The 26,848-nt window shown below is 40.0% G+C and overlaps 2 protein-coding genes across 2 annotated transcripts in view; one reads left to right on the plus strand and one right to left on the minus strand.

Annotated features, from left to right (window-relative positions):
* The window catches only part of klhl32 (kelch-like family member 32), a 49,388-nt gene extending 25,779 nt beyond the window's left edge, over positions 1 to 23,609 (plus strand). The window contains 15 exon segments of the mRNA XM_028471653.1: positions 6,771 to 6,986; positions 14,075 to 14,146; positions 14,148 to 14,171; positions 14,173 to 14,409; positions 14,411 to 14,440; positions 14,442 to 14,742; positions 14,745 to 14,788; positions 14,790 to 14,805; positions 14,882 to 14,920; positions 14,923 to 14,939; positions 17,172 to 17,256; positions 17,259 to 17,299; positions 17,301 to 17,369; positions 19,599 to 19,694; positions 22,696 to 23,609. Coding sequence (XP_028327454.1) covers positions 6,771 to 6,986; positions 14,075 to 14,146; positions 14,148 to 14,171; positions 14,173 to 14,409; positions 14,411 to 14,440; positions 14,442 to 14,742; positions 14,745 to 14,788; positions 14,790 to 14,805; positions 14,882 to 14,920; positions 14,923 to 14,939; positions 17,172 to 17,256; positions 17,259 to 17,299; positions 17,301 to 17,369; positions 19,599 to 19,694; positions 22,696 to 22,857 — 1,449 coding nt within the window. The 3' untranslated portion in view covers positions 22,858 to 23,609.
* A 756-nt stretch (positions 23,610 to 24,365) lies between these two features.
* Positions 24,366 to 26,848, minus strand: part of mms22l (MMS22-like, DNA repair protein) — a 29,655-nt gene continuing 27,172 nt past the window's right edge. Inside the window, 4 exon segments of the mRNA XM_028470971.1 lie at positions 24,366 to 24,728; positions 24,890 to 24,936; positions 24,938 to 25,096; positions 25,154 to 25,236. Coding sequence (XP_028326772.1) covers positions 24,638 to 24,728; positions 24,890 to 24,936; positions 24,938 to 25,096; positions 25,154 to 25,236 — 380 coding nt within the window. The 3' untranslated portion in view covers positions 24,366 to 24,637.

The raw sequence follows: 26,848 nt of genomic DNA on the forward strand, positions 1-26,848 counted from the left end.
GAGGGATGTATTTTATAGCCTATATTATCTTACCTGCTATCGCATCAAACCCCTCATTAATGACATGTATGGGCAGGTGTTCTGGGGAAACCACAAATGTTACAGTATTTGGTTCTTAGTGTGCATACGTATAAGTACTTATGAATGATTGAAAGAATTTGGGTCTCATCTTACAACCCTTCCCAAGCAGAGTTAAGTCATTACAACCACTAAAGTGTTTTATAATGTGCTTACTCAAATGATGAATCTACCTGTGAGCAAAAACCTCAGTGTAATGCGTTCCGTGAGCGCACCACTGTGATATGCAATAACTGCATGAATTGACAAATGTGGGCCAGTTGAGCAGAGGAACATCTGTATGATAGGATTGCATCCCTAAATAGTTTTTCTCTCTTAAGAAAACCAATCAGGATCTTCTAAGAATGGGCGGGTCAATGTCCAAGAGAGCCGATTGGTTCGGAGGTGGTGCTTTTATCCAGTTTAGCATCAGTTACCATGGTGATTCACCCTGGTAAGAAAGTTAACGTACGTGTCGTAGTACAGCACACACAGAATAAAAGGAAATCCAGCTACGTACTACAGAACCCAGGTGTTAGATCCAACATGGGCTGGCAGCGCGGGGGCCACGTGTGTTCTTGTGTTTATTTGTGTGCGTCACCAAAAGTAAACACACAGAATTATAGAAAAATCCAAAACAAAATGGCCAAAAAAACCCAAAAATTTACACAAGAAAATCTCCAAAAATAGAGAAGACGACTACAAAAGTACAGACAGATATATAAAAAAAAACAACAAGAATACACACAAAATGCTCAAATAACACAAGACGACGACAAAAATACTGAAAAATATATAAATGACAACAAGAAAAATAGACAAAATGACTCATAACATGCAAAGCATTTATTTCCTGTATTAATGCTCAAATCGGTCATTATTCTAAATGCTGACGTGACTGTTGTTATTGTGGCCCTGGGATCACACAATCACAGTTTGGTGGCCCCTGCTGTGATAAAAAGAGTCTCCATCTCTGTGTTAGATCAAGTGCAACACAGACGTTTTGTTAGGCAATCATTGTAAGACAAAGTTTACTATGGCTTTATGTGAGTGTTAAAGTGACAGGATCCAAGAGGAGAAATAAAACGCCGTTGAACAGCTTCAAAACAGGACAATAAATATATATCTAAAGAAAACATGGAATAAAAACTTCCTAACAAGTTTTACTTTCAAATGTGCTGGTATATTTTAAATGCGTTGATGGTGCCAGACTTGATATCAGTCACATAATATCTGACTGATATTTTATCCTAAAATTAGATAAGCACCAGTCCTTTTTTCTTCTCTTATGATGTCAAACTTGACAGCCCAATTGGACGAGAAACAACCCATTTAAATGGTAAATGGACTTGATTTATACAGCGCTTTTATGACTACACTGAAGTAGTCCCAAAGTGCTTTACATTATCAACTCCTTCAGCCATTCACACACCAGTGGGACTTTTGATCCTTTTGTAGCATGACTGTTAGCTGTCTGATCAAACATTTGTTGAACGTAGACACCAAGGCCATGCAGGTGAGCGTTAACTCCAGGTATGAGAGGATTGTGGACACATTGAACTGTGCTGCTAAGCTAAAACACGAGGCAAACTCAGCTCGTGCAGCTTTTTTCGGGGTAAGGATACGTTTCTAAGTACATTAAAAGTGTCTAACATCATATGATTAGCAAGTTTATAGCTCATTTGACTAACTTTGTCCCATCTGATCACCTCTAGATCTGTAATAGTGTGTGATATCCTATTGGAAGGATGGTGATGCCGTTCTTAGATCTGCTTAATGATGTTGTGACGTGTTTCCGCCCAGTTTCTTGTGTCATATCACAGTTGTAATCTCAGTCCTAACGCGTTATCAGGTGCTTGTAAAAGCCTCCTCACTGTTGCTTGGATTCATTACCTGGGCCCTATTCCAAGCACCTGGATTAATAGATCCTGGCTATGTTAAGCCATAAACAGGACTACACATTAAAAAAAATGCTGGATTATTGTAAGCGAGACCTTGTTGCCATGGTAATGTGCTATGTGATTTCAGGGCATAAATCATCAAAGGCGTTTTACATCTGGAGAGAGTTTTCAGTCCCAGTTAGTCACGATGTACAACCACTAAAGTCTAATTTTTATGCATTTACTAATAAAATGTATTTATTTTTTGCCACCATTTGCAGCTCTCTTCAAAGGACTTTTAGCTGATTTTAACCAAAGTGTGAATTACAAAGTTTTTCACCCACCAATCATGGATTAAGGCTCATACCCCTCAGTTATAATATCATAAGAACCGTTACCCTCCTGTCTGCCAACAGTCTGATCCTGACAGACTGAATTAAACACAAACCTCTCATTTTAAAAGTCTCAAATGATCCCTTTACATTTCACCCTGTTTACAGCAGCGATGACTATAATGTGCCAATATCATAATATGAATTCATAAAACATCTTACATATGTTCACAGTATAAGTGAGTGTGTTTTCTTCTCTGCTGTCTGTCATCCATAATCATGTTTTCTGCGGTCTACTGATGATGGCTTTTGGAGCCTCCCTCAGGCTCAACACAGCTTTGATTGATTGAGTGAACACATGCAGTATAAGTCCAGCTCTATCCATCATAGGCTCGGTCAAGATGGACCTCTGGCTTTCTTTCAGGATAAGTTGAACCAGCTTCTTGGAACAGGGCCTGAATATGCTCCATGAAAATGGCCACCAGTGTTCAAACCACATGTGTCAAACTCAAGGCCCGGGTACCAAATCCGGCCATTTAAAACATCTAATTAGGCCTGCAGGAGAAAGTAAAGATGACTGAAAAAAAAACATGTATTATTGTGTAAATAATTCAGCTGTAGATATCTCAGCCACTCCATATTCACATTTAAACAAATTTTACACACTTATATCACATGATGGCAGTCATTTTTTTTTTTTTTTATCTCAAATTGATGAAAAAAACTCAATTTTCTTTTGAAATCCTGCAAATTTCCTCAAATTGTTCTACTAAATTAAGTAACAATTTCTGAGAAACGTCTCGATGTCCCGCCCTAAACCGCTCCACTTCCTCCCCCTGCCACGCCTCTATTTTTCTACATGCACATCGCACATAACAAGGTCGCATCGGGTCACATTGACATATGTCTATGGGTCAGGTCAGAGCCAAAAATCATATTTACCTGTTTGATGTTGTGACGTGGCCTTGTTTCCGTGCACAGTTCTACATTCACTTTGATTGACAGTCTCAAAAACATGAAGTCGAAGCTTATTGGCTGGGCGATCGTTTTGTATTTGTATAGGGGTCTATAGGACGAAGGAGGGACTTATATACATTAATGTATATGAATGACCACCGGCAGTAGACCATAGTAAAAGACTAGTTATAACACACAAACATAGATTTCTCAGAAACTCCGGATATCAGCTTTAAGGAAATGTAAGTGAATTTAAGTTTAAGATGACTTAATGCTTGGATATTGTCGGCCTCTTAAATACGTATAATACTGTAGTTTATCCCTGGAAACAAGGGCACATTAATGTTGAAATTGTTTGTTTTTCGGCCTAAAGTCTGTGGCCCACTTGAAATGAAACTGGTCTGTGTTTGGCCCCTGAACTAAAATGACATTGACACCCCTGGTCTGAACCACAAGTGTTTCTTTTTTCATCTGTTTTATTACAAGGACTGAATCAGTGCTACTTTCACATGTGCTGTTGGCTAAGTGAAAAAAACAGATAATGCTGCATGAACTAATGTGGAGCACAGTTGTCGTGAAGTTAAGAGCATATTAATGGTGTGATCATGACTGCAGCAGCTGATAAGTGAGTGACGTATTCCACTGTTTAGTGTGGGCTTCCTGCTGCTCTATTATCCATCCACCAAATATAATATATCCTGTTCAGGGCTTTGTACCACTGAGGCCTAATCCAGTTTACAGAGAGCAAAAGCCCGAGTGTGTCACAGAGCATAAAGAGGGACACACACACACACACACACACACACACACACACCTACTGCCAGCTAACCCTAACATACTGTATAATATAAAGATGGGCACACAAAACAACTAAAAACAGTCACCACGCTCTCCTGCACTTATTATTGTACATTACTGTACATCCTGTTCCTTACTTTCAAATACAAATAATTATTTTATTTTTATTTAATGCAGTGGTTCCCAGACAGGGGTATGTGTACCCCTCGGGGTACATGAGTACATTGTAGGGGGTACTCAGAAAGATTTAACAATTAATTTAGAAATAATCGGGAAATGTTCCTAGCTCCTTTTTTAGGTTATTCTTTGGAAAATTCAACACAAACTAACAGTACTATTGCTCAATACAATACTATATTTCCTTGTAATTTATTGAAAAATGATTATGTAATGATGTAGAGGATAGTTTTTATCACCAATGTTTACTCACTACTGAAGTGATCACATAAAAGTGTATTGCTATTTTTTTTTTTTTCTAATAAATTCAACTTTAAATTAGACTAATTGTTTTGAAGTTGTAGAATTAGGCTCAGAAAACCAACGTTCAAGGCATATGAAATTATGGAGAGGGTACACGATACATGGGGGTACACATGATTTGACAAATGGGGTACACAGGGCAAAAAAAGATTGTGAACCACTGATCTTAATGGACTATCAATGCAAATGATTTTTCCCTTTACAATACAAGCACATTTTTTCCGAGCTCAATGTTGTATAAATGTCCGTGCTTGAATTGAAAAGAATACTTACAAAAAAGAAAATAAAGTTCACTCAACATAAAACAGAAAAAGAAAGGAAAAGGTTGAAGCTCAGAACCAGAACAGGGTGTAATTAAGAAAACTTAAAAAATGATCTTCCCAGCTTCCGTAGACAGGAGAACCGTCCTCAAATCTGCACCACACGGACAAAACTGAAATTACAAAAGCTTACATACATTTCAATAAGTCCCACACTAAGTCAGATCTGTATTGTCGAACAAATAGAATCCATCCTTTCCAGATATCGTTACATGTTTTTTTTAACTTCCAGTCTAAGTGATGCAGTAAATTTCTCCATATTGTAAATGTTTAACATTACATCTAACCATTCATCAACATTAAGCACCAGAACAAAGCGGCATCTCCTGGTTATTACCTTTTTTACTGGTTAACAGCATAATCCTAAATTAATTACCATCATGGTTATTTTTAAAGTTCAGTCTTTAATATCCCCAGATGCAAAATCTCAAAACTAAAATATCAATAATTAGGAGTTAAGGGACTTGCTCAGAATCCCACAGTGATGGCCCTGGTGGGATTTGAACCGGTGACCCTCCGATTACAACTTTTATTACAAATGGTTTTATGCTGAAGTCATAATATCTCCTGTGTGATACTGTGTTCTGTTAGACTACCAGAAGGTGGCAGTCTTGTTCTATTGCTTAGGCCTTATATTTGAGCTGCATTAGGCATTTGTGTTCCTTCATATCCTTTATATATTTAGATTTCATATTCGCTGCCTTGTGTATTTACTTAAATATCACCTACAAATTTAGACAAAAACACACTTTATCCCTTTACGTTTAACAGGAGACACATTATTTTACTGCTGTAATTCAAATGTTATTCATACTTTTATGTTTAAACACATTAGCTCTATTTTGTACCTCTAATTGCTATTATTTTTACATTTATGAATAGATGGCATACACTGTTCTGTTTCTCCGCAATGTTTTTCTTTTGGTGTATATTTCATCCTCTTTTTCTTTTTTTTTAACCCTGGACTGGCAATATGTCCAAGTTGTATTTTATATTGATCCTTAAATGATTCTGTGTGTTTTATAAGTTAGAATACACTTGTACCACTAATTCAGGGGTCACCAACACGGTGCCCGTGGGCCCCAGGTAGCCCACATGGACCATGTGAGGGGTCCTCAGGAGCTCTAGTCATCAATGAGCTCCATCTAAAATCGGAAACACACACACGAGATATGTAGTTATTACTTAGTACAGTTAAATACTGTTGAAAAAATTTTAGTATTAAATATGTATTTTTACTGAAACATTATGACAAATGTTTTTAACAGTTCCAGGTATTAAATTTAATGAAAATGAATCAATTGCATAAATAAAGTGTTTTGTGTTGAAACCACAACATTTCCTACCTAAAATATGTTATGGTTTCATTTATTCTGACAGATGATGACAACAATGCTTCAACTGTCAACTGCCAGTCCTCTTCAGAGGCGTCTGCTGATCACTTTGATGTGGAAAAAATGAAACCTTAACATATTGTTCATAAAGAGGACAAAAAGGACTTGCTGGAATTATTTCCTACCTTTTTACATAGGTTACTGCTAGCCTACCTTATTATTATCTTAGCCTCTAATTAAAGTAAAACTGTGAACATTTAGTATTTAAGAAGTTATTTTCTAACGGGCAGCACTTCAGACTATACCTATGAAGTAGCTCACAGTTTCAGAAAGGTTGGGGACCCCTGCACTAATTCATACTCATGACTTTGCACAATGTGATGAAGTGCGAGTGAAACTCTTGTGTTGTTGTGGGACAAGAATTTAACTCTTGATGGCCAGACTAGACATAACGACACCAGCCAATGATGGAAAAGTTTGTATCATTTGATCATTTCATGTCTTTAAATCAATAAACTACAGAGACTTTCCCCTCATTGGCTCATGTGATACATCTGCTGCCTATTCACTGCTCTGTGTCCCCCTCCTCTTCTTTTTCGTGTGTCCTTGCAGGAGCTGAGCAGCGTGAACTACCTGGAGCTGTACCGTGTGGCCGACCTGTTTCACCTGCCCACCCTGGAGGAGGCCGTGGTGCGCTTCCTGGTGGAGCATCTGTCAGAGCTGAGCCAGAGCCGTCAGGACGAGGCCCTGCAGCTGCCGTACCGCCTCCTCAGGGAGGTGCTGAAGAGTGACCGCCTCACCTCCCTGAGCGAGGAGGAAATCTGGAAGGTATGCTATGCTGCTGCAAGTTTGTGTGTCTGTGACTGTGTGTGTGTGTGCCATGCAGTGTCAAGAAACAAAAGTCTGATATTATGGTAAAGTTTAGATACAAAATAAAGTGAGAAGCAACCACTATGCACAATTTGCTTCCTGGCACCAAACTTGATTTTATTTACAACTCATAGACACATGGAAAAGCATAACTCGACACATGCACAAGTGAAACACTGCCATCTGTATCGTGCATGATGTTTGTTCATATTAACAAGGCTGTGGAATAGGAAGGAACACTGGTGACTGTGTGCTGGGGTGTGATAGACTGTCAGTCCAGGCATTCATGTTACCATGCTTGATGAACTGTCCAGCATTGCAAAGTGAGGGGAGGACTTTGACTGCTCATTTGCACCAATCACACCCCACCCCTCACCACCATCACCCCTCCAATTCCTTCTCCCTCTCTGTCTTTCCCCCCCTCCAACCTCCTCTTCTCTGATTAGGCCCACCGCGGCTCCATCAGGGCCCCAATCCCCCAGCTGTCACTCGGCCGCCTGTCTGATTGAAAACAATCAGGCCTCTGATGGCACAATTACCCTGACCCTTTAGCCAGCCGCCGCTGCCATAATCAGCCTCTGATTAGGCTGCTTTGGGCCTCCTTCACTACACCCAGAAGGTTAATTTGGGCATCAGACGGAAGCGGACTGAAAGCGAGGGACCGTCGTCCGAAAAGGTTGGATGGGTGGGGGTGGTGGGGGGTTAGTGGGGTGGGTACACGCCAACACAGGGTGGATACTGGCCCGGCCGTCAATCATCCTAACCCAGAGTGTTCGATGAGTCTCTCACGCTCCGGAAATCACATTTTCTCTGCCTTTGTCTTTTTCACTCACTCCCTTTCTTGTCATCCTCTGCTCTGCCTCTTTGTAGCTTCTTCTCCCCTTTACCTCTCCCCCCTCCTCCTCTCATCCTCTCAATCACACACACCAACATGCACACACACACACACACACACACACACACACACACACACACACACACACACACACACACACACACACACACACACACTCTCGCACTTTCCCTTTCATAGGGGAAGGAGGGGAGAAGGAGTTGATTTATTCTGTGCCCTGAGGAAGTTGTGTGATGCAGCGTGACCTTCACAGTCAGCTGGCGTAGTGCAAACACACACACACACACGCACGCACGCACACACAATGTCACTTCAGAGCGATGAGGAGTAGAGAGGCGGGGAGAGCGATCGAAAGGCAAAGAGAGCAAGCAACAGAGGGGCACGGATTCCACAAAAAGACACAAGCCTGACTTGCATGTTTGTTGCATATATTCCACCTTCACAGCCCGACTGAAGGAAGGAGAATTGAAGGAGACGCGGCTGAACGTCGGTGCACGCACATGCCACACGTCTGAATCCAGTGTTATCGTTTCAGTTGCAAATTCCAGAACTTCTCTGATTTGTTTTGGGTCATTCCATCCTCTCGCCTGACATACACAATCCCTCTCTGCTGTAAAAAAAAAAAAAAAACCTCCCAGTCGCTGCACACACTGCATATTGTTTTGCTGATAATGGTATCAATGATCTCCAGTCATTTTGCATGCACTCTCACTTCGTCACAGCTAAATAACCTTCCACTGCTCTCAAGTTCAATTAATCCCCTTCTCTGCTTCCCACTTTTCCTGCATTAAACAAAGAATGGGCGCCTGTGGATATTTACTGCCTGTATATTGAAGGCTGCTGATTAATATTTCGTGTGTGTGTGTTTGGCAACCCCGGCTGCAGTGCTGGCTTGCCTCAATCTTGCCATAATAGCCTATAGGTATCGGGAAAAGGATTCTGATTATGAGGCCTTGAGTAATTTCTCTCCTTCAAATCTCATTTTCTGTTTCTCTTCCCTTGTGTTTTTCCTGATTTCCCCCATTTCTGTTCACGAGTTTCCTTTTCTTTTCACTCTTTGTGTCCTATTTTCTCTTCATGTTGACTCTCGTCTCGTACTCAAACTTCGTTCTTCATTGTGCCTATTTCCCTGTTGAATGGGACCTTGTGAAAATGACTTGAATCCTTTGTTTTGTTGGAAAAAGCCACGCTCACGTTTATTGTCATTTTTCTCCTTTTTAAAGCAAAACAACAAAAACGCAGAATTTTCAGAATATTGAAGCAGCAGAAATGAAAGAAATGTGTAAAAAGAAGTACTTTCTAAAAATGATTTTATATCTGTAAATACAATCCAAAGTGAGCAGTGTGCAGCCGGATGTGATGTGAAGTTGTCGATTCTGGCGCATTGTTATCATTAGGGCCTACTTGATTTCTTTGATTTTCCTCTTTATATAGGTTTCTTTAGTGCTTTTCTCCACATTTTCTTAATATTGTTTCATTTATTGCTCTAAACAACAGATGAATGTGTGTTGAGCTACTTCTGATGTGTCTGAAGCTGTTATTGTGAGCTTTTGCTGCACATCAGAGCAGCCACAGCTGGCAGTCAGCGGCACTGTTTACATATGAGATCAAGCTGCTCGATACGAGTGAGTAGGAGAGAGAGTGGACTTACACGGGGACATTACTGGGAGGACATTAATGCCATTTAGTGGAGGAAAATCCGCTAGAGAAGTATGCGTCGTGGAGCTACCGGCAGGGCTCACCGGCAGAGGTGAGCATAAATGGCGGCCACTGTGTCTTTCTTTCAAAGAAAATAATGCAACTAAACATTATATATGATCTTTGATAGAGCTTACAATTACAATTAACTACAGGTACCTTTTCAAATGATGTACTCAAATTGAAATTGATTTGTATCAGTAGAAATGATGCAAATGATCAGAATCAGATTCCCTGAATATCATTATACCAGAAAAGTACAATGAATTTGGGTGCAATCCTATTCAGTACAAGAGAAAATTAGAGGTGTCCCGATCTGATATTGGATATCGGTCCGATATCAGCCAGAAAACGAATATCGGATTTTATCGGACTGCATCTAAAATCACCGATATAAGCTCTCCGATAAAATGTTCCGCTCCAGCACTTCTATCCATAGGTGACTGTGGTTCACACACAACAAAGTAACCTACTGTTGCTGACTATTGTTCTATGTTTGAGTAACATCACTTCGTCAAGTCTTTTTTAACATTCCACACTATAAAATAAGTAATAAAAGTATGTATGATTCGTATCGGATCAATATCGATATCGGCCGACACGCAAGGCTGCAAAAGTTGTCTCGTGACATCCCTAGAGAAAATGTAAATATTTACAATTTTTACAATTTATCTACAATTTTTCAAATAAAATCCCCAATTTATATTACAACACAAAAACACGACATTTGTAAGACCTAGAGATGTATAAATAAGTAATAATAGATATAAAATGTGAGTATTTAAAGTAGCAGTAAGGGACAGAGGTACGTGACAATACTCGTCTTATTTCTAAGCAGAATTAACCAAGTGTTGCAATGTTCACCCATTAATGGAGAATGGAGTTTAGACAGTCATTAGAGAGGTTAGTTCAGTGTTTTTCAACCTTGGAATTTTAACGGGATCCCTTGAAATGTCTATTAATTTATTATAAAATTACTGATTAAAATATATATTGTTTAAATTATCTTTAAAAAAATAAAAAAATTAAACCACAATACACAATCCTAATCAACTGTATTCTATACTATGACTTCTTCATTGATAAATCTATTTTTGAATAAAATGCTGTATAAAAATAGCTGGCACTTGTCACTAATTCTGGATGTGTGTATATATATATATATATATATATATATATATATATATATATATATATATATATATATATTTGTAATACATTTTAACAAACATTAAAAAACTAATTCCAGAAGAAAATAATTATTTGGGGTCACCAGAGATGTGTGATATGAAAATGAGGTCATGATCCAAAAAGGTTGTGAACCACTGGTTTAGTTTCACCCTACTTGTTGTTTCAATAGTATTAATAATATCTACAGTATAAACATATTGACATGATTAATAGTAATTGGACTTTGTTTATTGCACTAATAACCACCCTAGAATTCTAAAGACGTTATTCACAGTCCCCTCCTCCCAACGTACACAGAGCTTCTCTGCGATGTCTGCACATTTGTTGATAGGAATCAAACCACCACCCTAATAATTAAAGAATGACCTGCTCTACCATCCGAGCCATGGTAATTAAATTCAGTTTTGGTGAAAGCGTCACTAAGCACAATCATTAGATTATTATGCGTGTGAGATTTGTAGCCTATTTCATGTGACTGTTTTCTTGCTTTCTGTCCAGGCCTATTGTGACCATGAAAGCACAAGGCAGGGAATACATTTGACAAATCTCAAGTCAATTACATTCATCGTTTAAATTCCTACCTTTTATTGATTGTTATAAGATTTAAGGAAAACTTGCCTACTGCTAATAGAAAAACTTGCAGTCGTGCATGCAAATACAGGCTTTACTGGAAAAGACTGGGATTAATCCCACAACCTGCTTGCTTTGAAGCAGCCTTTACTCCACTGGGCAGCACACACTTTACTTATTACTACTACTACAAAAAATGTTTTCAATCTTTTTTGTGAACGCCACTTTTCACTTGTGTGAAATGCATATATACTCTATGTACATAGAGGACACCCATCCAACCTATTCATGGATGTGTATGGCTTACATGTATCAGAATTTTATTCTAATCATTATTTCATTTTCTTTTTTACTTTGTCTGCACATGCTGTCGAAGGTGAACACTTTTATAGACAGCAATGCATGCATTGTTATTGCAATTACATAAATTAATTTATTTATTGCATAATTGTGACCATCACCAGCCCTCCCTAAGGAAGGGTAAAGAAACACTTTATTACTGGGAGAATATAAAAAGAGAGGGCAGTGTTACACCGAGGTGAGGGGGAAGAGAACAGGGAAGAGGGAGTCAGGGTAGGAAATGGAAAGGGTGGGGAAGAAGTGAGAGTGAGATGTGATATTACAGTTGTTTATATTGTGCTTATTGTGTTGTGAAATCCATTCAGCCAGTCTGGTGACTAGAGGGAAGGAGTGAGTGGTTATACCTAAAACTGGTATTTGGGATCAACGTGTCTAAGGTAATATTTACACAAAGGAATAATGTTTAGTTTATAGCAAAGACAAGACAGATGTACAATCTCAAGCTCCATATACCTTTCTAGGAAAAAAGCTAAACTTCATTAAAAAAAAAATTGGACAGCCGGTTTGACTAAAAGTCAGAGTCGTGACTTCCTTTGAAACAGAACAGCATCTACAATAGATAGTTTTAATCCACTGTGTTGAACAGCCCAGTATGAGTTACTTCTATAATCCTCCCAGATGTATTAAAGACACGCTTGCTTCTGCTGCTGTTGGTCGGACACACTGAGCGTTCCAGTAATGACAATCGTGATGGCGTGGGCTCATGTTGCTTGTTAAATCACAGCGAACCTGCATGTGTGCACAAGAATATTAATGCCTAAACCATTAATACAGGCTCAGTGCTTGGCCCACGTATGAACTGTGATGGTAGAGTTGACCCGATGTCTCGACAGACTTTGCAAAGAAGAAAATCAATCAAATTAGTATTTCATGCAAAATCCATGTCTTGCACTCATTGAAATTGTGTTGCTGGTAGCTGGTCTTTGGTGCTCTAATAGCAATGCCTGGATCTTTTAATGTTATTCTTTTATATTATACCCATTTTTCACCTCTTAAAACAGTTGTTTTTGGTCTAAATGACATATCTGTGCTGGGGGTTTGGTACAAAAATAACATGAATTAAGCAACAGGGGAGATTTTCGACCCGGTATAAACAGCTCCTTCAAAGCGCTCTATTTTCCCCCTCCCCTCGTCCCTCTCTTACGCGGGGTGTGCCGGAACGAGTTATGAGGTTATGGAAACAGTCGGGGGTGAAGTGGTGGGCACACACTAACAAGTATTTCCTAACTATGGAGGGGACATTGCTATTTAAAATGAAATCCAGCCACTTCCTTCTTGTGTCGTCGGCAGCTCGAGCTCGAAGCAAAGCCAGATTCAACTTGTGATGTCACAAACTGAGAAACTTTGAAAACACATTTTCAAATTTGAAAATGTCGAAGGTTGAAATTGCCGCTCACAAGGTTGTTTTGGACTCCCATCACCAACATTAGGTTTGTTCATGTGACTTCAACTTCGGAAAAGTTTTGTGTATTACATTCTGGGATTGGAATCTTGTAGCAAAATGCAAAGATGGCGCCGAAGTTGGAAACTTTCTGTAACACTTTACTTGAAGTTTTATACATAAGGCTGTCATTAGCATGAATAAGGTGTCACGAAGGCTGTTATTAAGTGTCGTTTGCTGAATTATGACACCTTTCACTAAAGTATGACACCTTCAGAGCTATGTTGGCATGTTTTGGGTTAGGTGGAGGGATCTAGTTGGGTTCAGTAGTGTTAGGGTTAATGTTAAAGTTAGGGTAATGAACGACACTTAATGACAGCCTTCATGACACCTTATTTATGCTGATGCCAGATGTCATGTAATAATAATGACAGCGTATTGTCAGACTTTATGTATAAAACTTCAAGTAAAAAGTAACCAAACTTTTGTTAAGAAGCATTTTCACTTCATTCTTTTGAATTATTGTTTATTTGCCAGACAACGAGCATTCCCTTGACACCATTTTTGCTCTGGTTTGTTTATGCAGTTCACCATTATGACGTCACTGAACGAGACAAAATATTTTGGCTGGATTTCTGAGATTTATTCGTTGAAGGCCACAATATCAACATCAGACATGGTTTTGGCACAACTTTCAATCTGTGAAAACACCAGAAATATTATTTTGGCAGTGTTTTTTGGAGCACACCGACATTAGTAGTGGATGAGAACTATAGAATGTTAGGGATCGTCCCCAGCAACTTGAAATGGTTAAAGAATTCCAGCAAACATATTAGTTTGCAGAGGATTCAGCACGATGTCTTAGGTAATCATAAATGTGGTCATTATTGTGCTTTTGGATGAACAATATATGGATCAGGAACAAACATTATTTTTTTTGCCTTGTGTAATAGTTGGTACATTATGTAATTTATGTCCTTTTTCTACTTTTAGTTGGTTGTCATGTGGCTGGAACACGACTGTCGCTACCAGTACACTGAAGACCTCCTACAGCACGTACGCTATGGGCCTGATGGACGTCCCCACCCTGCCACCAGTTTGCCCACAGCCACCCTCTAGTCCAGTCCAGTCCCACAGCTGCTGCTTTGGTGGACGAGGCCTTGGACTACCACCACACTACCTTTGCCCAACCCCTCCGTCAGTCGGTCCGCACCAGGCCTCGCTTCCAATCCCTGACTCTGTACATCATAGGTGGCCGTAAGAGGGAGGTGAGCAGAGTCAGAGAACTTCGCTACTTCAACCCAGCTGCACAGGAGCACGTGCGTGTGTGCTGGCGGATCAAACTGGAGCGAGCTTGCGGCCCATGCCCACTGGGCGCAGCCATCACTGTGTGGCTGTGATGGGGAACTTCCTGTTTGTAGTGGGTGGAGAAGTGGAGCACGCCACTGGCAGGACGTGTGCTGTGAGAACTGCTTGCAGGTATGACCCCAGGGGGAACCGGTGGACGGAGATAGCCCCCATGAAGGCCTGCAGAGAACACTTTGTCCTGGGAGCGCTGGGCCAGTACCTGTATGCAGTGGGAGGCCGGAATGAGCTGAGGCAGGTGCTGCCGTCTGTGGAGCGCTACTGCCCCAAGAGGAACAAATGGATGTTTGTACAACCCTTGACCGCTCCCTCTCCTGCCACGCAGGCTGTGTGGCTGACAGTTTTGCTCTGGGTTTCAGGTGAAAAGCATCTCCTTACAGAAGTCAAGGCTCTTATAATGTCTGACACACGTGGTGATGGTTCTTTGTGTTACAGGTGGGGTGACAAACACGGCACAGTATCAAAACCGTCTGATGGTTATGACCCAGACCAGGTAGATATGAATGAAAGGAATTATTATTTATCTTTAACCAGCCTATGGTCATGGATGTACTTGTACCAACAGAGTAAAGTGGCTATACATGCCAATATAAAATATAATTTAAATCAGAAATGGGAAACTTTTATGACAGTTAGGGCCAAAAAATCTGATTCAAGGGCCACATTATTAACATTCATGCCAGCATTTATAATAATGACCATCTAAGCATTAACATAGAAAATAAAGTTTATTTTTGTGGTCATTTTGTGTGATTTTTGGTGTAATTTTGTGGTGGTTTTTTTAGCTCATTTTTGTTGTCTTGTGTATTATTGTTGTCCTTTTGTATTGTGGAGTCATTTAACTATATATTGGTTGTCATCTTGTGTTTTTTGGAGTGTATTTTTGTTGTCTAGTTTAATTTTCTGTAATTTTGTGCGTTTAGTACTTTGGGTGACGCACAGAGCTAGGAGGAGAGTGCGGAGCGCATGTGGCTTCCGGGCTGCTAGTTGCCCACATCTGATTTAAACCCTAGGAATATTTAAATCATTTAGGAAAATTAGGTTATTGAAAATTGTGTTGTTAAAAAAAAAACTTAAAGGCAGGTACATGATTTGGGAAACGTAATGTAATTTTCATTAAATAATATTTTATGAACAAACAAACTTGCACAAATCAAAATAGCATAATAGACTGGATAAACTGAAGGAGGTTCATCTTTATGATAATTCTTTCAAAACAAGTAACACTGAGCCTGTGAGATACCACCTGCTTCTTTAATACCTTTAGGAAGCCCTAGTGAATCTGTGCAGTCAGCACCACAGAGAACACATTAGATCCTTTGCTTTATTTTGCTGGTATAATTGACAAATTACAATTATTTGATATGTGGAGTTTTTATTGTCTTGCAGTGCAACTTTTTTTCGTTTTCCCCTTTGCTTTATATTTTCTGTGCACTTGACAAACTTTGCCTTTTTGTGAACAAATTAGTTTTAATATGCAGATTTGTCAGAAATGTATAGTAAGTTGGTATGCCACCTGCTACCTATTAAAATCACCGATCATATTAATGACTTTGATAAAAGTAAACAAAAAAATGTTGAATTCAATTTAAATGCATTCTAATACAAAAAGTAAAGTAATGGAAGCATTTTCATGTTATTTAATGAATTTAATTCTATTAAATATATCAAATACATACTAAAAGTCTGTAAATAAGATCTATTTATATAATTATGAATCCTTCTTTCATGCGGTCACAATGGCAGTGCTAAATGCATTGATGATTCCTTGTTTGGTGACATAATCAAAAAACAAATAGGTGTCAAGTGTGAGCATTTAGATTTTATATCTAAAGGATCGATTATGAACACAGGCAAAGTAAAAAGCTGATAAACTAGCCAGAGTTCGGTGTCTCTTTTTTCCAGTTCCTATAAAACAACTGTTTGTAGTGACCGTTTAAAATAAAGCTTCACAGTTTTCCTTTGCATAAATACGACCTTTCTTTACCAAAATGTCAAGTGATATAAAACATTTGAATTGAAATGCAATTCTTTGCCAGCCCTTTTTGCGTGCACTTCGCCACGTTGGAATGTAGTGGGCTACCATTTGGGTTTGTGTTTGAGTATGAGGCAGCTGTTGGAGGCCTGGAGTGCGGAGGTATGCGGTGTGTTTATGTGTGAGGTGCATATCCATATGGGTCTGTGTTTGTACAACGTCTGTGAGGAAGCGAGGGAACAGAGAAGCAGCACAGAAAGAGATGGAGAGTCTAATTGGTATTCACCATGAATCCACATTCACCTGCCAGAGCAACAGCAACCCCCCCCACCCACTCTACCCTCAACAGATGGCCACCCGTCAGCTCCCAGCAGACGCACACATACACGCTCTCATTCTTTGCCTCAATCAAGCACACACACACACACATACGGACGCAAAATAAGCTTCAACACACTTAGTGAAATGAGCAGGGATCCTCAGTGTAAAATGGAGTGGCTGAAACATATGATTAGAAACAGGGAGGGAAGTCATTAGTCCAATGCAGAGCTCCGGTGTCATGTTATTTATCTAGCACTGAGCATACATCAATTACCCATGCATGGATATGCTTAAATATTAATCTTCTTATTCCTCCTCTCTCCCTTTCCACCCTCTTTGGCTCTTCCTCTATTTTTATGCTAAATTCTCCATCTCTTCCATGTTTCTTTGAATCCATCTTGCCTTTCTCATCCAAACCGTCTCCTTCAGGACCAGTGGTTGGCCCGCAGTCCCATGCTGCAGAGGAGAGTGTACCACGTCATGGCGGCTGTGAAACGGCAGCTTTATGTGCTTGGTGAAACGACTTGGATTACAACAATGACCGTATCCTGGTGCGTTCACATCGACTCGTACAACATGGACTTGGATCAATGGACTCGATGCTCCTTCAGCCTCCTCACAGGTAGCGTGAGGAAACCACAGTCTGAGTGAATGTCACCAGTTGTAATAATGTAACATAATATGACATTATAACAACTAGTGACAAAGTTTGGAAGATGTACATTTTTATTAAGTTTAACACAAAGGTTAGCATTATCTGAGTTCCTGCTCCAAAAAGTTGGAGGGAGCTTTACATTGTTTGGAGTTTGTTGAATGCTTCAAGCAAACCCAAACATTTAGTGAGGGACTGCTGGGAACTCTTTGTGGAAGAACCTGTCAGGCTGACTTTTAAATCCCATCTCCAACATAACTTTACCAGCTCCTGAGGGTTGAGGGGGACATCGAGCCCTTTCCTAGCTTGGTTTCGCTCAGCCCTTGTGTTTATTGGCCGTAAAGCTGCCGATAACAGGCGTGGCAGTAATCCTCGAACCCATCGCTGGACATCAGAGGTGAAGGGAGTGGTCATTGGTCAGGCCTACAGAACATGGTTTGGTCTGTAGGTTGCCAATGTGTAAAGCGATACGGAGCAGTCGCAGTTGCTGAAGCAAAAGCTAGCAACCTCAGAAGGTTGCTAGCGGGGGGACATGGAAATTTTCCCAACCAGTCCACATGTATTTTGTGGATTTGGAAAAGGCTTATGACTATTTCCCATGAGGCATCATGTGGGGGGGGTTCCAGGAATATAGGTGGGATGGCCCTTACTAAGGGCCATTCAGGTGTTTGTCCCAAAGGAGCAAGAGTCTGGAATGCATAGACAGCTCGAAGTCCAATTGTAGGTCCCATCAAGGATACCCAAACCATTAAAGTGTGCTGGAAAATGTCCAGCTGGGAGGGAGGACTCTGAGGAAACCCTGCTGGGACACACTTAGGGATTATCTCTTGGGCTGGCCTTGGGATCCGACGCAGGAGGAAGCTGGTAGAAGGACCATTTGGGGGCTTCTACGCTACCACCCCAGACCTGGGCATGCATTAAACAACGGAACAGAATTAAAATATCCAACATTTGAAAAAAAAAAAAAAAAAAAAAAGTTCTAAAAAGTTTAAGCCATGTCTTCCCATGCTGCATTAGTTTTTCTCCAGGTAGTCCAGCTTCCTCCCTTAATCCAAAAACATGACTTGGGTTGATTGGAGTCCTCTAAATTGCCCGTTGGTGGGATTGGGAGTGGTTGTGTGTGTGTTGCCCTGCGATTAACTGGTGGGTCAGAAAATCTCCCATAACAGTAAAAAAGTAATATTTACAGCTTCCTTGTTTGTGTTGTGAACCTTTTACCTCACTGTTAGGGTAACCAAAGAAGCTAAATTTGATTTGCCAGTCTGTGATGTACTAGTTCACCATTTTGTCTGTCAACGTAGTACAGTTATTAAACCAATCATAGGCCTTTGAAGGTGTTTATGGGTGATTTGTGTTTCTGTCTCTGTCCATAGAAAACAAGAAATGTAGCAAGCTTCTGTGGCTGCCCTATAAAATTAATCCCCAAGTTTAAGACGAAAAAAGGATCGATTGAGTCAAAGCACACCATTCATTTTTCCTATTGATTTCAATTGTGGATGATAAGAAAGTCAGCAGCAAAGATGGGATGTGCACTCACCATAACATTATGGCCAATTTATCAAGAGTGCAAGTCAAGTTTTTTTGCACATCTAAATACATTTTGGAGGACTAATTGGATAACATCAGCTTTAAATGAAATGTTTCTAACAAGGTGTTTGGATTTAGAGAAAAAGTATTTCCTAGGATTTTGATGCAAGATTATTTAGGAACCAAATTCTTTCTAATGATGTGTCAGGTTTGGAAACTTATTGAGTAAAGATTTTTGCCTCTGTCTTCTCATAAGATCAGAAACATTACATATGTCTTCTAGCTGTTTGTGTGGGCGATAGACATAAAGAAGAGAATCATATGTATACCCTTTGGCCTGTGATTTTCCAGCCTTCATGGTAAGGTGATTTACAGGAAAGCTAAAACATCCTTTACACATCCGTGAACAATGCAATCATGGCCTTCATTTTAAGGGCATTGTGAAAATTTGTGACTGTCACCCTTTTCTTCCAGTACTTTTTGTCTCCACAATTATGAGTAAAGTTGAATACAAGGTCAAAAATAGAGAGCAGTAGCCAGATCATAGATACACCCTGCCGTGCCGTGTCCTTTGCGTTTATCTAAGCGGCTCCTCTGGGGGACAAGCCAGTCACATTGTCAGAGCTCCCTGCTTCGGAATATTGAAGCACAGTGTTGGCTCTGTCCTCCCTCCGTAGGTCAAAAACGAATCCGGAGTGGCCGTCCATGATGACAGGATCTACGTGGTCGGGGGATACTCCATTTGGACCAATGAGCCTCTGGCGTGCATTCAGGTAAGATTTAGGGCTTGGAGCGTCAGCACTTCTTTTTGGGACAAATTTCAGATGTGATCATTTAGCGGCCCACAGTGTATCAAGAACTACTACCACATAATTACAAAGGACAACTAGAAGTTATTTAAATTCAGATAAATGGGATTTAAAATACAGCACACATCCAACCAAGATCCGATTTCAGTCTGCAGAAATCTTGGAATCAGGTGATATTGTGCTTTGTAACACTTTGAAAGATATTTGAATGAAACGGTATGAGCGCTGCATGACATGATTATATAAATGCCACTTACTGTACTTTAATGCAGAGTTTTCAAGTGGCGGATCAGGAGCAATTTAAATTGGGAAAAGCTTTTAAATTGAGGGAGATTGTTAGTAGCAGACATTAAATCTGTTATTCTACAATAGAGACAGTACTTTGGTATTTATTAGTATTTAACTATTGTGGGCTTCATTCGTTTTTTAAGTTCTGGATAAAACCATTTCAAAAAGATTACTTTTTCACATAAACCTTTAACATTTTACCTAAAAACTTTTTATGTGTAGTATGTCAACAATATTTCAAGCAAGTCGTGTTATCCAAAATTATCTGTGATTTTGGTCCACAGGTTTTCAAAGGGTGAAGGCGGGTCCCCAAGTTTAAAAAAGTAGAGAAACACTGCTTTAAAAACAACAACCTAAAACACATTTTACATTGTTACTAAAATCCATCCATTCCAAATCCTTTAATAGGAGTTTCAGTCACTGCTGTATAACAGAGTAAGAATCAATTAAAAGCCAGGAGACTGACGGCCCGGGGAGCCACATGCATTCCTCATTCTAATTTTGTGTGGCCCCCAGAAGTAAACGTTCAAAATGACTTCAAAAACCCTCAAAACAACAGAGATTACATAAATACAGTATATACAGTGGTGTGAAAAAGTAAGTAGTTTCTTACTATTTTGCATGTTTTCCACACTTTAATGTTTCAGATCATCAAACAAATTTAAACATTAGTCAAACATAACACAAGTAAACACAAAATGCAGATTTTTAAATTTAGGTTATATTAATCAGAAAGAAAAGAATCCAAAGGTACTTGACCCTGTGTGAAAAAGTGTTTGCCACCTTTAGCAGCTACTACTGCAATCTAGCGTTTGCGATAACGTGCAATGAGTCTTTTACAACGCTGTGGAGGAATTTTGGCTCACTCATCTTTGCAGAATTGTTGTAATTCAGCCACATTGGAGGGTTTTTGAGTATGAACCGCCTTTTTAAGGTCATGCCACAGGATCGCAATAGGATAGAGGTCAGGACTTTAACTTGGCCACTCCAAAGTCTTCATTTTGTTTTTCTTCAGCCATTCAGAGGTGGACTTACTGTTGAGTTTTGGAACATGGCCCCGCTGAAGAACCCAAGTTCGCTTCAGCTTGAGGGTCACGAAACAGATGGCCGGACATTCTCCTTCAAGATTTTTTGGTAGACAAGCAAGATTTCATGCTTCCATTATCACAGCAAGTCTTCCAGGTCCTGAAGCAGCAAAACAGCCCCAGACCATCACACTGCCACCACCATATTTTACTGTTGGTATGATGTTCTTTTTGTGAAAGCAGACACAGACCTTCCCAAAAAGTTTCAACTTTTGTCTCGTCAGTTCGCAGAATATTTTCCCAAAAGTCTTGGGGATCATCACGATGTTTTCTGGCAAAAATGAGACGAGCCTTAATGTTCTTTTTGTTTAGCAGTGGTTTTGGTCTTGGAACTCTGCCATGCAGGCCATTTTTTTCCAGTCTCTTTCTTATGGTGGAGTCATGGACACTGACCTTAACTGAGGCAAGTAATGCTGCCTGCAGTTCTTTAGATGTTGTGGGATCTTTTCTCACCTCTTGGATAAGTCGTCGCTGCGCTCTTGGGGGTAATTTTGGTCGGCCTGCCACTCCTGGGAAAGTTCACCACATGTTCCGTGTTTTCGCCATTTGTGGATAATGGCTCTCCACTGTGGTTCGCTGGAGGTCCCAAAGCTTTAGAAATGGCTTTATAACATTTTCCAGACAGATATCCAATTTACTTTTTTTTTTACCCATTTGTTCCTGAATGTCTATCTCGGCATGACGTCTGTAGGTTAGAGGATCTTTTTGGTCGACTTGACTTTGGTCAGGTAGGTCCTATTTAAGTGATTTCTAGATTGAGAACAGGTGTGCAGTAATCAGGCATGGCTATGGCCACAGAAATTGAACTCCGATGTGATCAACCACAGTTAGGTTTTTAACAGGAGCTAGGGGGACAAATTTGTTTGATGATCTGAAACAATTAAGTGTGGAAAACATGCAAAAAGTAAGAAATCAGGAAGGGGGCAACCACTTTTTCCACACCACTGTACATACAAAATGGCAACAAAAACACAACAAAATGAGAGGAAAATATATACTAAATTATGCCTCAAATGACAGCAAAAACGCACAAAATGAGAGAAACATTGATTAAATACCAAGAAAACACAAAATTACACAAAACAATAGAAATATACCAAAATGACAATAATAATGTTCAAAATGGTTAAATTCTAAATGCCTATGTGAATTCTCAATATGTGGCCTCAGATCAGACACATCGCCTTTGTGTGGTCCCCACTGGGATCAAAAATGTCCATCCCTGCCACTGAACTATTCAAGTACGAGGCCTGGATGAGACTCTTTTCTAAAGCAGTGTAGAAATGGTCAGAAGTGATACATCCCATTGCTGTTGTTAGGAAACAGAGTGTAAACTTAGAGAGATGACTATGGTGCGTGAAAAAATATGTAGGCGGGCTGGCACCTTCCAGGTAATATAACTTCTTAGCATGTGTATAAAATGTTGTTTGATGATTTTAAGCACCCAAGTATGTCAGAGCTGTTTGGGGGACGCCATAAAGACACAGATTTTGCTAATATCTTATGACACATGGATTGGCACTGGCAAGCACAATCATGAATTTCCATCGTCTATACACTGATATGCACCATATGGTTTCACCTCCCTCCAGGTTCTAGATCTGAGTTCCGAAGGCAAAAGGGAAGTCTTCTATGGACCAACACTACCATTCGCCTCTAATGGGATAGCAACATGTTTCCTCCCTGCTCCATACTTCACCTGTCCAAACCTACAGACGCTACAAGTGCCCCACCACAGGATAGGGACTGTTTAAACAACCAACAGACTCACAAACCATCAGAGGCTACACACACATAATGGAACAGAGGATGGAGCTCCTGGACTGTAGTAAACACCAAAATGTATTATTTATAGTGCTTTTTTCTAATATATAAGAGCCATGCTATGAGAACAAGGTGCTGTCCAAATAACACACTTGCTTTTCTGCTCCCGGAGACACAGAGGAAGACTTTTGGCAGGCGTGCAGGTTAGAAAAATGACTCCAGGGGAAGAGGAACGGGAAACAAATCGTGAAGTTCCAAGTAAAGTCACGGAATATTGGGAAACGGATATTGCCGAGCTGCGCAATTGTAGAGGGACTGAGTTTTTCAACTCCCCTTAGAGGGTGAGAGGACTTTTCTTTGCTGAAAACAGTGTTTGATTTCCATATTACCTTTATTATCACATTCGTGGCCTGAAAAAACAACAACCTTTAGACAGAAAGCGAGAGCCTGTTTTCTAACAGACGTTCATTTGGTGCTTGAGATCACATGTAACAGGAGCCTAAAGATGGAGCACGAGCGTTTCAAAGAAAGATTTCTCTTTCAGTGAACAATAAAAGTGATAAATGAGCCGATAGGTTGATGGCAGAGAGAGACTTTTTCTTGTTTACTACAATCAGGCCCTTTAGACTGTAATTGTCACTATCATTACTCAGCCGATACATGTTCATTATTCTCCAATGTGAGTGCTACGTCTGCTAAGTTTAACAATATTCAAACAAAAACAAAAGATACTACTACTTTCCTAATCTCTTTAAATCCACATGTGAAATATGTGAATATGCTGAATAAACAACATAAAAACCATGTTTGGAATGCATGTGTCCCAGTGTCAGTGTGTGAGTGCAAAGACAAACTGAGAACCAACCGCTGAATAATTGCAGGTAATTTCCAGCATCCCTGTGCTGCTTTCTTTTGTGCGACTTCCCGGAGCGTGTCTGATGGTGGTGCTGCCAGAAAAATGAATGCATCTCAGATGAAGGAGATGCCATTTGATGAGGCTGAAAAATGACAAGCAATGATGGAAAATGTGACTTGGTGATTGTGGGAGACAGCGAAGAGAGACTTTGTGTGATTAGGTGCAAACTACAGCCTGGGTGCGATGGACTGCAGCGACTCGGAGAAATGAGAGTGAGTTGGAGGATGGGAGGCGGGAGGGGGGGGGGATGTTGCTGAACTCTTTGGACTCGCCCACAGCCGTCATCAAATCTGTAATTCAGAGAGTGAGAGAAAGTCGAGGCAGATCCAGTACCTGGTGTAAGGAGCACAAATAGTCTGTGCTCACTTCAGCGCTCACGTTCCTCTCAATAGGAATGAAATGGGAAAATGAGGAAGAATGAGTGTATGATTACATTCAATTTTATTAGTAACAAATCAGGTGAATCTCCATTTATGAGCATTATGTACAGTTCAGTAGCACAGGGCTTTCAGTCTGCTGGTGGAAGCAGTTCCAGGTTGAATGAGAGCAGCTACCTGAAAATTCTCATCAATGTGGATGTTTCTGTTGCTTTCCAGCATCTTCAATCTCCATTTCCAACACTGATCTGGTCACCCACTGGTGCAGTGCTCACTGGTTTGGATATATGAGGACTGCTGACCAATCCAGGCTGGTATTGCTATTGTTGCAACACAATGTTTGATACTGTGAGCAGTAATAATGGTGTTTAGTCTATGGTAACGCCTCAGTGCTGGGACATTATTTACCTGACGAAACAATCCAGGATATCGACAGATTTGCACTGAGCTGTTGAGAGAAACACATGATTCGTAGACTTAGCTCTGAACCCTCTCGTCTGCTTCCAGGCTGGTTATTTCAGCCTGCCCACGCTCTCCAAGGAGACACAGAACCCTCCTGTAGGCGCTCCTGTTAACACAGACAAATGCATCATCTTCAGTCAAGCACACAGGCACAGAATGGGTGTAGTTCGACATGTGACACTTGCTTAATGTCTAGACAAATTAAAATAGTTGAACACAGGGTGTGCTGTGCTGCCTCCACGGATGTATTTTAATCTGCCTACTCACCTCAAGGTGATGTTCTTGCCCAGTCCTCTTTTGTGTTCAGTGTTTCTCCAGGCTCACAGAGAGGCTGGGGATGAGAGCCCGCACTACAGCAGCATCTAAAACAGCCACTGTTTCAAGGACGCCATAGACCTGCCTGTCATAGACTCCCTCATTCTCCTCCACGAACGACCTGAGAGCAAAATCAGCGTGAACGCTCAATCAATGACGCTCTGCATTGCTTATACAGCAGAAGGAAGTTCTGCATCATACCTTAAGGACTGTGACCATCTGATCACACGGTTCCTCTGAAGATGCAGCTGTACAATGCTCCACAATGATCTGTAGAACATCCGTGCTCAGCTTTTTCACTGCACAAAGGAAGACAAACGTTATAGGGACTGAAAGGAGTTCAAAGGTTTATTGACTGACATTTGGAGGATCATGAAATAAAATCATAGTGTAGGCCTTATAGAGCCATAGATCCATGAATTGAACATCATTTACTCCCTCAAAAAGAAAAAAAGGTCCAAACTACGTAGGGCTGGGCGATATGGACCATAACTCATATCTCAATATTCTTTCTCAAAATGGCAATATACAATATAATATAAATCTTGATAAATTTAATTCAAATGAAGTCTTACCAGAAAGACAATTCTGGGTTAACAAACAGCTGCACAATATGTGGCGCTTTTTCCTCCTATAAGGGACAGCATGTGTGAGTGAGTTCTGTAGTGTGGCTTGTTTAGTGATAGATCTGTGTTAGGACACACTCCAGCAATCCATCTAACTCTGCTTTTCATGCCGTTCTGAAAATCAGTGAAAGCAGTGACTTCTAAACAAAATAATATATATATATATATATAGTGTTGGTCAAATTACTCTAAAATTGTAACACATTTTAAATTACTAGTTACAGGCATAAAAATTAACATATTTGTATTACAATATTACCACCTCCACAATGTAACGAGTTACACTACTTTAAAGCTGATATCCGGAGTTTCTGAGAAATCTATGTTTATGTGTGATTCTTTTGAAATGTGAAAAAGTACCTAACTAGTCTTTTACTATGGTCTTACTGCTGGTGGTCATTCATATACATTAATGTATATAAGTCTGACTGCGCCCAGCCAATAGAATCCCATATACAGAAGTGTTTTACTTCATTGTTTTGGAAAAGCGCAAAGCTTTTCTGAAAGTGTTCAATAAAACAGCGTTAACAGTGGAAGTCAAAAACAAACATTCAAGTGGCAATTTCAACCTTTTTGGGGTAATAATGTTCAATTAATTGATCGATGAGCCCTACACTATGATTTTGATTTACTGGTAGTAAAACCATTATTGGGGGTAGCATCTTTACGGCGCTTTTGATTTTTCAATGATATTAAGAGTGTGGGGTGTGACTATTTGTAAAGGATTGGAAGTTTCGATGCCCACAGCAATAATCAAATCCTTTGGCTGACACTTGTTCTATGCTGGAAAATTCAATAAATGCCTTGATTATGGGTGGGGCTCCTGGAGTTTCAACCTATGAGGACGGTCACTCTTACATTTTTTACAACGAAATACGTCGAAATAAAAAAACTTTGACTAAAAAGTCAAGAGTTGGACAAGAATCAATCAACAACACTACTTCATACTTGGAAATGGTATACTGTACTGTATATACATGATATACATACTGTCTAGCTAAGGATTGTTGCAGGCAATATGCAGCCAATTATGGAAACCGTATTCCCTGATGGGCCATGGCCTATTTCAGTGAGATAATACACAAGTGTGCAGCATAGATAGAGTTTCCAGGAATGATTGAGGACCACAAATTTTTAGTTCTGATTTGCTCCAAACTGCTGAGAACTCCATTCAATCATCAAGCTGAGAATGTTCTGACGAAAATAAAATTGATCCAATGCTGCAACTTCCAGAATCCATATATCGTCTTTCAATCATATTTAAAGCTGATATCCCGAGTTTCAG

This window comes from Gouania willdenowi, chromosome 16 (genome assembly GCF_900634775.1).
Source record: "Gouania willdenowi chromosome 16, fGouWil2.1, whole genome shotgun sequence".
Classification (NCBI taxonomy): domain Eukaryota; kingdom Metazoa; phylum Chordata; class Actinopteri; order Blenniiformes; family Gobiesocidae; genus Gouania; species Gouania willdenowi.